The 18257-nt window shown below is 40.1% G+C and overlaps 1 protein-coding gene across 4 annotated transcripts in view; it reads right to left on the bottom strand.

Annotated features, from left to right (window-relative positions):
* The window catches only part of MCUB (mitochondrial calcium uniporter dominant negative beta subunit), a 139524-nt gene that overhangs the window by 38973 nt on the left and 82294 nt on the right, over positions 1 to 18257 (bottom strand). For all 4 annotated transcript variants that reach the window (XM_030799125.1, XM_030799127.1, XM_030799126.1 and 1 more), the window contains exons 2-3: positions 3999 to 4074; positions 2716 to 2886 (exon numbers count right to left, since the gene is read on the bottom strand). In XM_030799125.1, the coding sequence (XP_030654985.1) occupies positions 2716 to 2886; positions 3999 to 4074 (247 nt within the window). The remainder of the gene's footprint in view (positions 1 to 2715; positions 2887 to 3998; positions 4075 to 18257) is intronic.

Below are 18257 nucleotides of genomic sequence, written 5' to 3'. Positions count from 1 at the left end.
GCTGCTGCCTCTTGTCTGCCTCCCTATAGTTCTTTTATTCTAGAAGACTGCAAATCAAGTCTGCACCTGTGTCTGTTCCTAGAATTTGGCTGTTTGGGTTGCTGTTCATCAGTTGCAGTGAGATGATTTTCCAAAAAAATTGCCAAATAATTCAACCCACACAATGGGCAAAACCGTGACAAGCTTAGAACACTCTTTTCAAGCCCAAATTAAATGCAGGCAAATTCCACCCACAGAGTCTTTTAAAAAGAAGAAAAAAAAAATCAACAACACACCAATTGCTTTATCTTTCCAAGTGTCATTTAAAAATTTACATGTAAATGACTTCAAACCAGCTCCTTAAAATCTTACTATAAAAAGACATCCACTGAATATGAGTTCTCAGTTGAAATACTACATTATCCTTTATACGAAGGTATGAATAGCAAAAGACTGATGTGAAACATTTTTAAGCACTAGTGATACAGTGTTAAATTTTTCATGTATTCTTCGGTATCAATTTAAATCCCCGATAGGGTGTTTGCACTCTGTCCAAAGAGTCCCTTTTCTCTAAGACTTCTATTCTCTTTGTGCTGTTTCAAAGCTACTAACCTTATTTTTAGAAATAAGCAGGGTAAACATCTATTGTTGTTTTAACCTCTCTTATTTCATTCACTTCAATACTAATTGGGTACACACCACCAGGCAAGCGCTGCTCAGTGCAAGCCCTTCTGACTTCCAGGTTTGGGTCTGCCTGCCCCTAGAAGCTTCGAAAGAGGGCCATGCCCCTGCGGAAAACACCCATGGACATTCCAGTGTTCCTGTGCCTGGGGGAAATGTCTGTCTAGTTCAAGGATGAAATATTAGGAAGCCCATTGTGCCATAGGGCTAAAACCTTATTCTCTGATCAAGGTTTTAGCAGGAAGAAACGTCCCTTCCAGCTAAATCTATAGTCCTAACAACAGCCTACAATAAGCCTTTCCTGATCTGCCCTTCCCCATCTCTCAGAACTCCTCCTTTCTCCCAGCTCCCTCCTTTGCGGCCACTGTCTAGTAGGCTTCCACCGCAATGCAGTCTCACCCTGTCACCCAGGCTGGAGTGCAGTGGTGCCGTCTCGGACCACTGCAACCTCCGCCTCCCATGTTCAAGCGATTCTCCTGCTTCAGCCTCCTGGGATCACAGGTACGCAACACTATACCTGGCTAATTTTTGTATTCTTAGTAGAGAAGGGGTTTTGCTATGTTGGCCAGGCTGGTTTCAAACCCCTGACCTCAGGTGATCCACCCACCTCAGCCTCCCAAAGTGCTGGCATTACAGGCGTGAGCCACCGCATGCGGCCCAGAGCTCTCTTCCCTCTACATGACTTCCTCCCTTATTTCCCCCAGGTCTTTGTGCAAATGTAATCTTATCAAGCCCACCCTTGCCCAACACATCTTCCACATTCTGCTTTATTTTTCTTCATAACACTTATTATTTAACATAATACATAATTTATCTTGTTTTTTTCTCCTCCTAAATATAAGCTCCATAAAGGCAGGAGTTTTTATCCCTTTTATTCTCTGCACTACTTCTAGCATATAGAACAGTGCCTGACATACATTAGGTGCTCAGTAAGTATTTGTTGAATGAATCAATTAATCTCCATTTTCCAACTTCTCTATCTATCCTTTAATTAATTTGGAACTTGGATAGGGAAAAAGTATGTTTATTTCCCTTTCAAAACTGCAACAGTAATCATGAACTTAAATAACTTTATTCTAAATATTTAATATCATAATAAAATAATGCAAATTTATTAATATATGTATATTTGCAGCTGCTATATAATGGGATAGGGTAAATAATTCTTTATTCTATTTAGAAGCAGTTGGTCTAAGACCATTTCAGACTATGAGAATATAAAAGCTGTATTCTAAATTTTAAATGTATAAATGATGACATACTTCTGGTTTTTTAAAAAATGTATATTCTTCCTAAGAACTAATTCTGCCAAAAAACACACTAGACTGTAATTGCTTTATAACAGTGGTGAATAAATTTTTTGTGTACTTTAATTATTCACTGGCTTATTTTAATAATTAAAACTGCATTTTGTTTTCTAATTATTCAAATTTTGCTGAGAATTGCACGCTAATGCCTGTGCCACTAAGATTTTCTCATGAAAAACCTTTAAGGCTAAGTTTATAAAATAAGTAACTGAAATTTACATTAAATTTATTCCATTAATTTTTCATTCAATGAAGTTAAAAGTTTTTTTTTTTTTTTTTTAATTTTTTTTCCTGGGATGGAGTTTCACTCTTGTTGCCCAGGCTGGAGTGCAATGGCGTGATCTCGGCTCACTGCAACCTCTGCCTCCTGGCTTCAAGCAATTCTCCTGCCTCAGCCTGCCAAGTAGCTGAGATTACAGGTATGTACCACCACGGGTGGCTAATTTTGTATTTTTAGTAGAGACAGGGTTTCTCCATGTTTGTCGGGCTGGTCTCGAACTCCTGACCTCAGGTGATCCGCCTGACTCGGCCTCCCAAAAGTGCTGGGATTACAGGCGTGAGCCACCACGCCAGGCCAAAACAGTTTTTTAAATAGTGTTGATGCATAAAAATGAAAGAATAATGACCAACCACTTATTATCTAATGAATTAAACAACGTACTTCCTTCTAGAAAAGTAAAGAACCAAAGAAAAGTTCAGGAGAGACAGAAACCCTGGGACAAAGTTGTAAAATTATATACATATATACCTGCTGTGAAGATGGCTGCAGTTTTGATACCCTTATCTTCATTTTGTAGGTCCTGAAGGAATGAACCAACTGTTGACAACATTGGTTTGACTACAAATTGACAACGTTCTTTTCTAGATGGCAAGGTAAGTGTTACCAAGGGAAGGCCATGTCTATAATTAACTGTTATTTCTGTTAAGGAAAAAAAGAGAAAACAATGGGTAAAATTTACTTTAAAAAAACATAAATACAAGAATTCTAGAAGGAATGCTCAAACATGAAATTCACAAACCTTTGAAGTCCTATAAAAATTTGTATTGCTCCAATAATGCCTTCATTATACTACAGTTTACATGTTCCCCACCATTCTATAACATTTTAGTGTAGCACGTACCATACTTTATTATCTGCTTAAAGTCTTCCCAGGTGGCCGGCATGGTGGCTCATGCCTGTAATCCCAGCACTTTGGGAGGCTCAGATTGGTGGACTGCCTGAGCGCAGAAGTTTGAGAGCTGTCTGGGCAACATGGCGAAACCCCATCTCTACAAATATATAAAAATTAAGTCTGGCATGGTGGTGTGCGCCTGTAGTTGCAACTACTTAGGAGCCTGAGCTGGGACGACGGCTTCAGCCTGGGAAGCAGAAGTTGCAGTGAGCTGAGATCGTGCCACTGCACTCCAGCCTGAGTGACAGTGCTAGATTCTGATTAAATGAAAAAGAAAAAGAAAAAAGTCTTCCCAGGTAAACACTTAAGTTCTAGTTTTCTTGAGGACAGAAACTATTTCTTGTTTTTTTTTTTTTTCTTTTTGAGACAGGGTCTCACTCTGTTGCCCAAACTGGAGTGGCAAGATCATGGCTCACTGCAGCCTCTGCCTCCTGGGCTCAAGCAATCTTCCCACCTCAGCCTCTTGGGTAGCTGGGACTATAGGCATGTGCCATCACGCCTGGCTAATTTTTGTATTTTTTGTAGAGATAGGGTTTTGCTTTGTTGGCCAGGTTGGTGCCAAACTCCTGAGCTGAAGGGATCCGCCCGCCTTGGTTTCCCAAAGTGCTGGGATTACAGGCCACCACGCCCACCCAACTATTTCTTATCATCTCTAACTCCTCTGATTGCTGAGGTGGGAATTTGACAAAAGACAGCAGCTATATCATGGGAGCACAAAAAGGTGGACGTGAACCCAATCGGGGTGGGATGGGATGGGGATAGTGTAAGAAAAGTCTATTCTGCTCAAAACTCGCAGCTCTTTATTTGGAAGAAAGGGAAACAATTAACATATGAATCAAATAATGATAAGAAAGCTTACCATCAGGTGGCACCACGGTACTATAATGGTGTGACTGATAGTATTTCACATTTCCACACAGCTTCACACACAAAACCTACAAGAAGGAAAGATTAATTTGTTTTTTAAAAAAAAGAGTGGGAAAGATGAAATAAGTGTCTTTATTTTACCATAAGATTCTTTTTAATACTATATGAAAAGCATAATGAAAAACTCGACTTGTCATGCATCCCCAGGGTGAGCCCTTGGCAAGCTCACTGAACCTTCCTGGCTATATGCTTGCCTGCTACTATGTATGCTGTAGCAGTAGCACACCAGGACGGGATCCCCATATTGGGGTATGAGGCCCCCTGAAAATCCTAGAGTTCTGTGAGAATTTTTACTTTCAGTATTTCCTTTCAGGTAATAATCTAAAACAAATGGATATAAGTATATCTAGTCTAGATACATGCTTCTCAATATGTGGTCCCCAGACCAGAAGCATCTTGGGGCTAATTAAAAATGCAGAATCGGGCCGGGCACGGTGGCTCACGCATGTAATTCCAAGACTTTGGGAGGCCAAGGTGGGCGAATCACCTGAGGTTGCTGTGAGCCAAGATCCCATCACTGCACTCCAGTCTGGGCAACAAGAACAAAACTCTGTCTAAAAAAAAAAAAAAAAAAAAAAAAAAATGCAGAATCACAGATTCAGACCAGATTTACTGAATTCCAGTCTACATTTTAACAAGATCGTCAGGTGATTCACATGCATATTAGAGTTTGAAAAACACTGCTCTAGATCTGTGCTGTCCGATATGGTAGACACTTGTTAAATGTGGTTATTTAAATTAGTTAAAATTATGTACAGGTGGGACATGATGGCTTACGCCTGTAATCCTAGCACTATGGGAGGCCGAAGCAGGAGGATTGTTTGAGCTCAGGAGTTCAAGACCAGCCTGGCCGACATAGTGAGACCCTGTCTCCTATAAACAGCAACCACAAAAAAATTATGTACACAAACATTCGGAACCTCAGTCACCTTTGCCACATTTCAAGGGCTCAAATGCTCCCTATGCCTTATGGCTATCTCACCGAAAAGCAAAAGCACAGGAATAGCATATTTCTATCATCACGGAAAGTTCTATTGGACAGCAGTGCTCAGTCTACAACATCTGAATGGCCACCTCACCACGGAACATGTTTTGGGGGCTTGCATTGGTGTTTGTGTTTACACAATTGCACTGGTGCTTAATGAAGACCGAATAATATCATGGTGCACTGTGTGAACAAAGATATTGTGGGAGTAGAAAGAACAGGCATTGGGGAATTGGTTCACAGGCATTTGGAACTCAAAAGGACTTGTACCAGAGAAATTAGTACCAAAGTCACAACATAGTGGCTGTATCATACTGATCCAGATTTTTTAATGCATCACCTTACAGTAGTTTATTAACAATAAGTTTGCCAGTAATTGTGCAAAGAATAATTCTTTTATAAACTGCATTTTTAAATTTTTCAGCATTTGAGGGTACACTATTAAAATAATAAATCAGTGGTTAAAAGCGTGTTCACTGTTTCAAAAAATAAAGATGACACTGACCCAAATGAGGGTCCATTATGCTCAAAATTAAAAGAATCTCATCAATAAGTACAACAAAACATTCAAATACCTATTTTAATATTAAACACAACATAGGCAATAAATGTCAACACAACATCGTCTTTTACATTAAGACTGTTCATTTGAGCTTTCTATTTTTTATTTATTTATTTTTTTTGAGATGGAGTATTGCTCTGTTGCCCAGGCTGGAGTGCAGTGGTGCAGTCTCAACTCACTGCAACCTCCACCTCCTGGGTTCAAGTGATTCTCCTGCTTCAGCCTCCCAAGTAGCTGGGATTATAGGCACCTGTCACCATGCCTGGCTAATTTTTTGTATTTTTAGTAGAGATGGGGTTTCACCATGTTGGCCAGGCTGGTCTCGAACTCCTGAACTCGTGATCAGCTTGCCTTGGCCTCCCAAAGCGCTAGGATTACAGGCGTGACCCACCACACCCAGCCTGAGCATTATTTCTAAAAATGTAGCTCACTACTAAGATGAGAAGAAAAAGGCAGATGATGTCTTAAAATAGATGCAACTCTCAATAAATAAATACAGGCAGAAGTTCTCCAAGTGTGGATTATGGCTATTACAATACCGTCTACTACTTTTAGCAAAACTACATAAAAATGAGACACATCAGAATTCTCTATCAAAATTCTTCTATAAAAATGAGACAGATAATTTTCCATGCATAAAAGTCAAATACACGAAGGTAGGGAGTAGGCCAGGCGTGATGGCTCATGCCTATAATCCCAGCACTTTGGGAGGCTGAGGCAGATGGATTGCTTGAGACCAGAAGTTCGAGACTAGCCCGGGTAACATGGTGAAACCCTGTCTCTACAAAAATTACAGAAAAAGTCTGGCATGGTGGCACACGCCTGTAGTCCCAGCTACTTGGGAGGCTGAGGCAGGAGGATTGCTTGAGCCCAGGAGAAGGAGGCTGCAGTGAACCGAGATTGTGGCTACTGTATTCAGCCTGGGCCACAGAGGGAAACCCTGTCTCAAAAAAAAAAAAAAAAAAAAGTAGAGAGTAAAAGTTAGAGCCCCTCCCTTTACTTCTCTATAATCCTGGAAGTCTCCCCAGAGGTAACCACTGCTAGTGGTTTGGCATGTATCCTTCCAGATTTTTTTCTACACATTACCTACCAAATTCTATGCTAGAGTCCGTATAATGCTAAAGACATATGAGTCAGGTTCCTAAATGCCATTGGTGATAATGCCTGCGAGAATCCAAGAATCCAGTTGGAGGCAATATAAAATGATTACAAAGTATCATTTAATACACTGATAAAGTTTCAGGTGTACTACTGAAGAAGTAACGGTAGCACCCACAAGATAGAGGCACCCACATGACAACCAGAAGATGCTGAAAGAAGGCAGAGTGGCCTGAGAAAAACAGCAGGGCTTTCTCAAGCTTTTGCATGCCTAATAATCACCTGGAAGCCTTAAAAACACAGATTCCTGGGCCCCATACACAGAGATTTTTAATCTAAAAGGTCAGTTTGTGAGGATTTGCATTTTTAATAAGCTCCAGAGGTAAACTGAAGTTTCAAGTGTGAGAACCACACTTTGAGAAGCTGGGCTTTAGTCAACCTCCCCACAACCCCCACCACCACACACACACCCCCCCACCCTGCTGCCCCAGGCTTCGTGGCAACATGCTAAATTTCTGCGTAGAATCATTCTGAATTCCAAATTTTAGTGCCCGGTCAAGCGTTACTGCCTTTAAATGGAATTTGGTATCAGGGCAAAAGATGATTGGGGCTTCTTTTTAACCATGAAGCATTTTTTGTTCCTGACCACAGAGCTCCTGAATCCCTCGGAATTTCCTGAGTGATTGGAGTTTCTGTGGTTTTAACAAGGTAACTCTTGGTGGGATGCTAGATGGCTTCAGGATAGGGCTGGTTGCTAGAAAGATCAAACCTTGATTAAAAGCCTAGAATGTTCAGTCCCATCTTCCTAGCCTCCAGGAAGGGGAGAGAGGCTGGAGACTTGAGTTAATAAAATCCAATATGCCCACATGATGAAACCTCCATGAAAGTCACTAAACAATGAGGTTCGGCGAATTTTTAGGTTGGTGAATGCAACCATGTGTTGGGAGGGTGACATAATCCAACTTCATGAGACAGAAGCTTCTGGGCTTGGGACCTCCCAACAGTGAAAACTATGTTCACACAAACTGTACCTTGCTTTATGTATCTCTTAATCCAACAGTTTAGCTGTATCCTTTAGAATATCCTTATAATAAACCAGTGAGCATAAGTGTTTCCTTGAGTTTTGTGAGCAATTTTAGTAAATAGCTGAGGTTGAGGAGGGCGTCATGGGAACCCCTGATTTACAGCCTCCTGTGAGAAACATGAGAGGCCCAGGACTTACAATTGGCATCTTAAGTGGGGCGGTCTTGTGGGACTAAGCTACTAACTTGTGGGATCTGATGTTAACTCCAGGTAGATAGTGTCAGTATTGATTTAAATTGTAGGACACCCAGATGGTGTTCGGAAAGTTGGAGAATTGGTTGTTGGTATGAGGAAAATATCCACACATGTGCTGCCAAAGTGTTCTGTGGGTAGAAACAGATCATAGTAATCCATATGAGCATTGTGATTTTACCTATTTCTGAAAATTATCTTTTAATAGTCCAAAACAAGAAGTAACTGAGAGTTTGACATTCTACTGGTAGGAGACTAAAAGTGGCCCATGTGAAGATCAAGCTAAGCCTTCTAGTAGTTTGAGAACTTGATCTATGATTTTTTTTTTTTTTCCTGAGACGGAATCTTGCTCTGTCGCCCAGGTTAGAGTGCAACAGTGTGATTTCTGCTCATGGCAAACTCCATCTCCCAGGCTGAAGCAATTCTCCTGCCTCAGCCTCTCGAGTAGCTGGGATTACAGGCGCCCACCACCACACCGAGCTAATTTTTGTATTTTTAGTAGAGATAGGGTTTCACCATATTGGCCAGGCTGGTTTTGAACTTCTGACCTCAAATGATCTGCCTGCCTTGGCCTCCCAAAGTACTGGGATTACAGGCGTGAGCCACTGCACCTGGCTGATATATGATCTTCAGTATCACTATAACATCCAGGACAGGGATCTTATGCTGGTAATTTAAGAGCTGGCTCAGGCCACAGGAATCCAGTTGGAGGCAATATAAAATTACTGGACAGAAAAGGGTAAGTGCAGAAAGAACGATAAATTCCTACTTAGAATCTATAATCCGGCCAGGCGCAGTGGCTCACGCTTGTAATCCCAGCACTTTGGGAGGCCGAGGCGGGCGGATCACGAGGTCAGGAGATCGAGACCACGGTGAAACCCTGTCTCTACTAAAAACACAAAAAATTAGCCGGGCGTGGTGGCGGGCACCTGTAGTCCCAGCTACTCGGAGAGGCTGAGGCAGGAGAATGGCGTGAACCCGGGAGGTGGAGCTTGCAGTGAGCCGAGATCGCGCCACTGCACTCCAGCCTGAGCGACAGAGCGAGACTCCGTCTCAAAAAAAAAAAAAAAAAAAGAATCTATAATCCAAAATTTGAATACATGAGGAATTAAATGCTAAGAAAAAAAAACAACACATTTATTTTGAAGATTAATTTACTTTAGAGAAAATAAATATAAGAGTCTTCCAAAACTGATGTTAACATAAATTATATTTAGTGTCTTCACAAAGATAAAAGGGATAACTGGCTTCCAGAAAATGAACAAGAAATTATGATATTAAAGTTGGTAGAAATAAAACAAAAATGAGTGACTATGATTAACTAATTAGAATTCCTGGAAACAAAAAAGGTCTATGTACATGTAAAAAGCCCATCTTAGGCTGGGCGCAATGGCTCATGCCTGTAATCCCAGCACTTTGGGACGCCAAGGCAGGTGGATCACCTGATGTCAGGAGTTTTGGACCAATCTGACCAACATGGTGAAACCCCATCTCTACAAAAAATACAAAATTAGCTGGATATAGGGTGCAGGCCTGTAGTCCCAGTTACTCAGGTGGCTGAGGCAGAAGACTCACCTGAACCCGGGAGGTGGAGTTTGCAGTAAGCCAAGATTATGCCACTGCACTCCAGCCTGGGCAACAAGAGTGAAACTCCATCTCAAAAAAAACCCAGCTTAATAGCTTAAATTCTAGTCTGAATAAAGTCAATAGAAAACGAATGAACTGGACAATAACTCTCCTAGGTGCAACACAGAAAGACATAGAAACTCTAAGAATACAAAAAGCAACTAATTCTCATACATTGCTGGCAAGAATGTAAATGGTGAAACTATTCTGGAAAACATTTGGCAGTTCTTTTTTTTTTTTTTCTTAAGACGGGGTCTCGCTCTGTCATCCAGGCTGGAGTGCAGTGGCATGAACTCGGCTCACTGCAACCTCCACTTCCCGGGTTCAAGTGATTCTCCTGCCTCAGCCTCCTAGCTAGCTGGGATTACGGGTGCACGCCACCAAGCCTGGCTAATTTTTTGTGTATTTTTAGTAGAGACAGGGTTTCTACCAGGTTGGTCAGGCTGGTCTTGAACTCCTGACCTCGTGATCCGCCCGCCTCAGCCTCCCAAAGTGCTGGGATTGCAGGCGTGAGCCACCACACCCAGCATGGCAGTTCTTTATAAAGTTAAATATACATTTATATGTGACCCAGTAATCCCACCCCTAGCTCTTTACACCCTAGAGAAATGAAAGCTTATGTTCATACAATTTGTACAAATGCCATTTCATTTCCTCGCACTAGAGCGCATACTCCCCAGGAGCAGGCAGGGACTTGGTCCGGTTCACTGCTGTATCCCCAGCACCTAGAATAGCGCCTGAAACATAATAGGGGCTCAATAAATACATGTTAAATAAATGCAGGAATGTTTTCAAGATGCTAAAGAAAATAATTACCAACCTAGAATATTATGCTCGGGAAAATTACTTCAGGCTTGCTATGATTTGACTGTGTCCCCCAAAGTCCATGTTTTGGAAACCTAATGCCCAATGCAATAGTGCTGGGAGGTGGGGTCTAATGGGAGGTGTTTAGGTCATGTGGGCTCCACCTTCATAAATGGATTGATACCAATTATAAAAGGGCCTGAGGATGCGGGTTTGATGGATCTTTCTCTCTCCTTCTCTTGCCCTTCTACCTTCTGCCATGGGATAATGCAGCAAGAAGAACCTGACTAGATGCGACCTCTCAATCTTGGATTTTCCAGCCTCCAGAACTGTGAACTAAATACATTTCTGTTCATTATTAATTACCCAGTCTATGGTTCTGTTACAGCAGCACAAAAGAGATTACAGCAAGGCTGAAAGAAATGAGTTTTTCAGGTATATCCAAGATTATGGCTTATTTCCACAGATTTTTGCTAAAGAACTTCTTCAGGAAGAAGAGAACTAAACTCAAGTGGACGGTGAATAGAATAGAACACTATTATGAAATGAACTGTGCCCCACCCCCTGCAAATTCATATATTGAAGTCTTAACCTCTAGTACCTCAGAATGTGACTGTACTTTAAAGAGGTTATTAAGTTAAAATGAGATCATTAGTATAGGCCCTAATCTGACATCACTGGTGTCTTTACAAGAAGAGGTGATTTGGACAGACATGTACACCCAGAAGAAAGACGGTGTGAGGACACAGGGAGAAGACAGCCATTTATAAAACAGCCATGTACAAGCCAAGGAGAAGGCTTCAGAAGAAACCAACTGAGCCAACACCTTGAACTTTAACTTGTGGCCTACAGAAGGGTGGCGAGGAGGGTTTCTAAACAGTGGAGGGGCAATTAGTGTGGGTGTCATAGCCCAAACGGGATGAAGAGGGCCTCTGCATGGGAAATAGGCTCAGAAAAAAATGCTGGAGCCCAGTTGGGGTAAGAAAGCCGTCTCTGCAGGGGAAGGAGTGGTAGCGGAGATGAAAGACTGTCACATGCAGAAGAAAAAAAATATATCAAGAATAATGGAAGTCAGATTTATCCTGTGCAAGAATGGAACTACAATTATGGAAAGGGAGTAGAATAAACCCTGTAGTGTTAGATTGAAGTACTGGTGTGAATTCATGGTTTTTAATATGTAATAATGTAAAGAAATATAATTAAATGAAATTAAATATAAAATTTTTAAAAGATGCAAATGTTTAATGTATGTGTGTATATAAGTATAGAAATTTTAAATTTTACATATTTATGTTTTTATACTGACATATATATGTATATGTATATTCTCTTTCTGAGAGCCTATGAGCAGTGACACTCCTAATAATAAATATCTAGCATCTAGCTCTTGGCACCAAATACTGTGCTGACCTAAGAGGAAGCAAGGCTCCTTGGAGAAATGGCTATTCTAGGGCTGGGCATGGATAAGGACAAAATGAACCTAGAGCATCTCACTGTACTAGAAAGCAAGGAACTGCTCAATGGATGATGGAAGACTTATCAAAAGAACCCAGAAGGCAGGTCAAAGGGTGTTCCTATGGTAAAATCTGGAACAATTTTTAGCATTAAATAATGATAGTAACAAATTATAATCCACTGAAGGAGATAGGAAACCATGAGTGTATTCTGGCATAATTAAGTGAATAAATTTAAAGTTTAATAAGGAATGAGATATTTACACAGTTTTAAAATGACTTCACACAAAAGCAGTAATCCCAAAGGAAAAATAATAACTTCAAAGGGAAGAAGCCTGACAGATACCATATTAAATGATCAAAATTAATATTATCCGTAATGGGACGAGTTGAAATCATGCAATGAGAATACATGGGACACTTTTGAGACATTCCCGACAAAGATGCTATATAACCTGAAGCAAATCACAAGGAAATACCAGACAAACCCAAACAGAGGCATTCTACAAAATAACTGTAATCTTTAAAAGAGTCAAATCATGAATGTCAAAGAATATTGTACTGATCCAGAGTGGAGGAGACATGACAACTAAATTAAACTGTGATTCTGAACTTCTGCCAATAAAAAACATTATTGGAAAAATTGGCAAGATTTTAATGAGGTCTAAAAATTAGATGGTGGTAATGTATTAACATTAATTTTCCTATTTTGATGGTTGTTTGTCGTTAAGTTGGAGAATGTTCTTATGTTTCAGGGGAACTGGCATCAAGTTCGCAATGTATTCTCAAATAGTTCAGAAACAAAATAGTCTTCCTACTGTGGTTACAACTTTATGTTTGAGACTGTTTCAAAATCACACAATTCTGCGAGACTGGTAGGCCAGGGTAAAAAAAATTAGTAATTCAAAAACAATAGGTTTAGAAAAACACCAAAATTACCATATACAGAGATAAGTGATTAATAACAAGAGGTCAAATATTAAACCTTTTTTGCATGCCAGTAGGAAACTATGGTTACTTGGGAAATTGAAAATAAAAAATTTTTTTAAAGCAAAGAAACTCCTGTACAAGTTTTTATTTAGAAACCCCCAGAATATTGACAATCCTCACACGTTAGTAAAGCTTAAAAGAGAAACTACCATACCCTGCAACAACCCTTTTTAGAGGGTTATTATTAAAATTCTGAAAATCTTACACAAACCCATCACACATGCAGAGCTGAATTTCAAGAATGACTCACCAAAACTCAGGTTTTGTTTTAGTTTACACCTCACCTCAAACCCATCTTGGGGAGCCTACCATTCCCCCCTTGATAGGGGGATTTGATAGTTTTGAACAAACAAATGTTATGAACCAAATCTGTTGCTTTTCATTTAATCCAGTTAGCCGGGCTGCTCCTCCATACCACACCTGGGTTCATATTCCCCAAATCAGGCCCCACTTCTAAAATCTAAGGATTCTCAGGATGAATCCTTAGATTTAAGAAGTATAATGAGTCCTAGCTGGACACAGTGGCTCATGAGTGTAATCCGAACACTTTGGGAGGCTGAGGCAGGAAGATTACTTGAGCCCAGGGGTTCAAGACTAGCCTGGGCAACAGGGTGAAACCATATTTCTATTTTTGTTTTAAAAAATCATAATAAATGAGTCCAAAGCAGGAAAAATGAAATTAACTCTGTCCCTGACACAATGTGATGAAACTGCAGAACCCCAGAAACAAAAAATTGTTACAATGCCTGAAAAAGAGGCTGCCTACAAAGGAAAGCAATTAAATTTACATAAGGTGAATTAATAGAGGGCAGAGGCAAAGGAATATCTTCAAAGTTCTGACGGGAAATAACAACCAACCTTGAATTCTACAGTCAGATAACCTACCATTTTGAACAAAACTGAGACTGAGCGACTAAAACACGTTACTGAAAGCATTTTGCAGGAAAAAGGAAATCCAACACATAAGAAAACAGGATGTAAGAAAACTTATACACCACAGGATGTAAAACTAAATGAAGAGAGAAAAAAAGTGTGTACTTCCAAACCAATAGAGATAAAGGAGTATTAAAAAAACATTTAGCCAAATTATGAGAAGATAAGAAAGGAGAAAGAAAATGAGCAAAGGAAAATCAGGATGAACAGAATGCATAGAATAAGGTGATAGATAGATATCCACATTTGTCTGAAATCACAATAAATGTAAACAGATTAAACTCAACAGTTAAAAGGACAGAAGTTGTTGGATTTATAACAACACAGACTGAGGGTTTAACTACTCATAGGCTTTCATTGAAGGCACTACTCAGCTGTAGTGAACAAAATGTAACAGGAACAAGGAATAAGAATGCATGAGAAATTCTGAACAAGCAAATTGGTAAAATATATGCATAAAATGAATAAAAACTCCACCATTTTAAATGCTGTTTTCTGTGTCACTTAATGTAGAGTACTTTTGTACTCCACAGAAACAAGAAATTCTTGTGTGAGGCAAGAAAAATGGTGCTTTTGGGGTTAGGCTGCTTTGTACACTTCTCAGTTACATAGTTGTTTTGCTTTGAAGCTTGTCTTTGGGTTCATTAGTTCTACATCCTGTGGTGCATCATGATCTTTCGTAGAACCTCACACTGAGCTTCAAGCTTTAATGATTTTTTTTTCTTTTGCTTGTCTGTACAAAAAAAAAAAAAAAAAAAAAAAAAAAAAAAAAAAAACTGCTATACAGGAGCTCTCTTTTGATGAACTCTTACTTGCCTCTAGATCTATGTATCTCCCTAACAAAAACTGCATTTTGTAGCACAGACTAGGCAGTTATCTTAATATTTCAGTCTCAGGTAGTACATGAATCATCACTGAGAAAATAAACTTTTTCTTCTGGTCTGGACAGTCCAAGAGGAGTAGTTAATCCACAACATGACTGAAACAGAACAGAAACAGAATATGTATGGCATTTCGCTAATACAGAACAGAAACAGAATACATACAACATTTGGCTAGTAGCCAACAATAACTTCCACCTACTGTAATTTCTCACCAGCTCCCTCTCAGCTAGGCTGCATTTACATCCCTTCTGAGAACTAGGCATTTAAGTCAGTCATCCCTTTGGAACTGATCTCAACAGGACCTCTGAAATTATATTCTTGTATAAATGCATTTTCCTCCTTCTCTGTCTCTTTCCTTCCATTCCTTTCGACAGGACATTGGTTTTGAAAGCAGATAATGAAGGACTACAACCCAGAGAAAAGATGTTAGACTAATTTTCCTGTCCTACTGTGGTCTGTTAGAAAAAATATTGAAATATTTGGGTATATTGCCTTAAAAATACATTATTTATAATTAATAAACTTTTTCAGCATCATTATGTGAATGCAGTTTCTTAAGATCTGTTTGTAACGGAAATACCTAGTACTTTTTCCTCTAGTTCAGATCACTTATGCCTGGAAGCCTTGTTTTACATGGTTTTCAATAGTGTGAAGCTGGTTTTAACAGCTACTATTTCCATCTGCCCAGCACCTCTTCCTTACACTGTCCCAACAGGTGCGGACACACAATTACATGGGCCAGGTGCAGTTCTACATCCCTTTTACCATAAGGTGGTGGTTCAGTGGCACATTTAAAAGGGTGGGGGCTCCTAAATATTAATACTAGACTGTGGTCACTTATTATCGGTATGACCTTAGATTACTTAATTTCCATGTGGTCCCTGCATTTCAGTATTCTTACAATTAAAATATGGTAAATAAACTGCACATGGATGTTTATAATGGCTTTGTTTATAATTGCCAAAACTTGGAAGCAGCCAATATGTTCTTCTTAGCAGGTGAATAAACAATCGTACATCTAAATAATGGAATATTATTATTCAGCACTAAAACGAAATGAGCTATCAAGCCATGAAAAGACATGGAGGAACCTTAAATGCATATTACTAAGTGAAAGAAGCCAATCTGAAAAGAATCAGACTGTGTGATTCTGACTACATGATATTTTGCAGAAGGGAGAACTGTGGAGACAGTGAAAGGATCAGTGGCTGCCAGGGGTTATGGGAAACACAGGGATGAACAGAGCACAGAGCATTTTTAGGGCAGTGAAACTCTCTTGTATGATACTATAATGTAGACACATCACTACATATTTGTCCAACCCCATAGAATGTACAACACCAAGAGTGAACCCTAATGTAAACTATGGACTTTGGGGGATAATGGTGTACCAATGAAGATTTATAGGTTGCAATAAATGTACTACTCTGGTGCAAAATATTGATAACACCAGAGGCTGAGGGAGTGGAGGTAGACAAACAGTATATGGAAACTCTTAGAGCTTTCTGCGTGGTTTTGCTATGAAATTAAAACTGCTGTAAAAAATGGTCTATTAAAAAAGTGGGGAGGGGTGCTCGCTTTGCCCCACATGCTGTTATTCACCAGCTCTTGTTCTATAGTTACTTCTTCTATCAATGCTGAGTTATTTTTTTGATAAACTGATACATAAATACATTTTAATGAAAAAATATGAGAAATAGTAGTGTTTGCCTCATAGTTGGTAAGAAGATTAAATAAGATACCACATGTAAAACACTTAGCTATACAGAGAGGGAGAGAAGAACATTCCAGACAGAACACCATGTGCTATGTCCCTGAGGTCTAAGAAACTTGTTATGTTCTAGGAATTGAGGGAGGACCAGCAGGACCAGAGTAAGGTAAGCGAGAGGAGAGGGGAGTGAGATGAGACTAGTATGAGGAGCAGTGTCTAAGTCATGCAGCATCTCATTGGCCACAAGCTTTTATTTTGTTAAAGTGTAATAAGGATTCATTGAAAGGTTTTAAGTAGATGAATGGAGTGATTCTATCTACATTTTAAAATCACTTTTCCTGCTTTAAAAAGGGCAGCCTAGAGGAGGGCAAGGGTGGAAACCAGTTTAGAAACTGGTACAACAGATGATGGTAACCCAGCCCAGGGCACTAACAATAAAAATGGAGAGAAGCAGATAAAAGTATGCAGGTAGAATCGATAGCTTAGTGGAGTCAAGAACAACCCCTGGGTGTGACTTCAGCAACTACAGAGATGGTGAGTCAGTTACTGCATGGGGAAGAGGGGGCCAGAGGAAGCTGTTTCATGGGAAAATCAAGAGTTTTGTTCTAGATCAATTTAGTTTCCCATGTCTGTGATTATGTAAGGGTAGATGTTAGTCAAGTATTTGGATATTCTACTCTGGACCTCAGGAAAGGTCTGAGCTAGAAAGCTGAGGGGCTGGAGAAAGAAGCCAGATGGCAGTATGCTGAAGAGTGAGTGGGAAGTGATGATGAGAAGACAGCCACTCTAGACGAACTGAGAAGTTTGGCTAAGGGGAGCACATGAATGGGGCAGTAGCTGGGAGGCTATGTGGTTACTGGAGGGTTTGGGACTTTCTTAAGCTGAGAGACATCAGAGTATATCTGCATGCTGACGTATGCACTTGCATAGCGTGAGAGGTAGTGAGAGAGTGACAACTGAGGGAGTAAAGGGAAAACATCTGTTTGTTTGAAAAAGTCTGAGGGACACAAGATGGAGAGCATCTGAGCAGGGGGACTGGCCTTTGAGGAGGAAGACCGCTGTACTGCAGGAGGAGAGGAAGAGATCGTAGGTACAGACTGAGTCTACAGATTTTATGGTGGGAAGATGAGAGTGGTAAGAGCATGCACAGTGGGTACACTGAGCAGGGCTCTCTATGCAGTGAGTAGAGAAAGTGTAAAAGCAAGGAAGCATGCAACAGCATGCCACATTCAAGAAACTGTGATGGGTTCAGAATGTCTGAAATAGAGGGTTGAGAGGTGGGTGGTGCTGCGGATGATAAGGTGAGGCTGGAGAAGAGGATACAAATCAACTCATGGGAAGTTTTTTTGTTTTTGTTTTTTAATGTTTCTCTTTGCAACAGAGGTCTTTAAATCTAGAAGTAGTTTGACTTTACTTGATTTTAGAAGATTGGAATAGATTTAGATCTGGAATGGGTTGGTGGGGGAAGCCAGTTAGGAAACTGTTAAGATAATCTAGGGGAAATAAGAATCTGAAGTAGGGCAGTGGTGATGGAGGGGAGAGGATAGGATGGATTTGAGAGGGCTGTATGAAGTACAACCAGTAGGCCTTAGTGACAGTTCAGTTGTAACTACTGGTACAATCTCTACCAGTTGGTTTTAAGGAACATTAATTTAAGATAACTCTTAGCCTTCTAGTTCTAATGATTGTTAGTGGAGCCAGTTAATCAAGGAGAGAATCATGTCTATAGAGGAATAAGAAGGAGCTCAGTTCAAAAAATGCTGAGTTTGAGGTACCTGGGGAGTATCCCAGTGAAGACATCTGTTAGACATGTGCAGGAGTGAGTATAAAGAGGGAGGCTTGTTGCTCCCAGAATGCCAAAGTGTGTGT

This window comes from Nomascus leucogenys, chromosome 18 (assembly GCF_006542625.1).
Source record: "Nomascus leucogenys isolate Asia chromosome 18, Asia_NLE_v1, whole genome shotgun sequence".
NCBI classification, from domain to species: Eukaryota; Metazoa; Chordata; class Mammalia; order Primates; family Hylobatidae; genus Nomascus; species Nomascus leucogenys.
The sequence above is the reverse complement of the archived record's forward strand: the minus strand, read 5'-3'. Positions and strand labels throughout refer to the sequence as shown.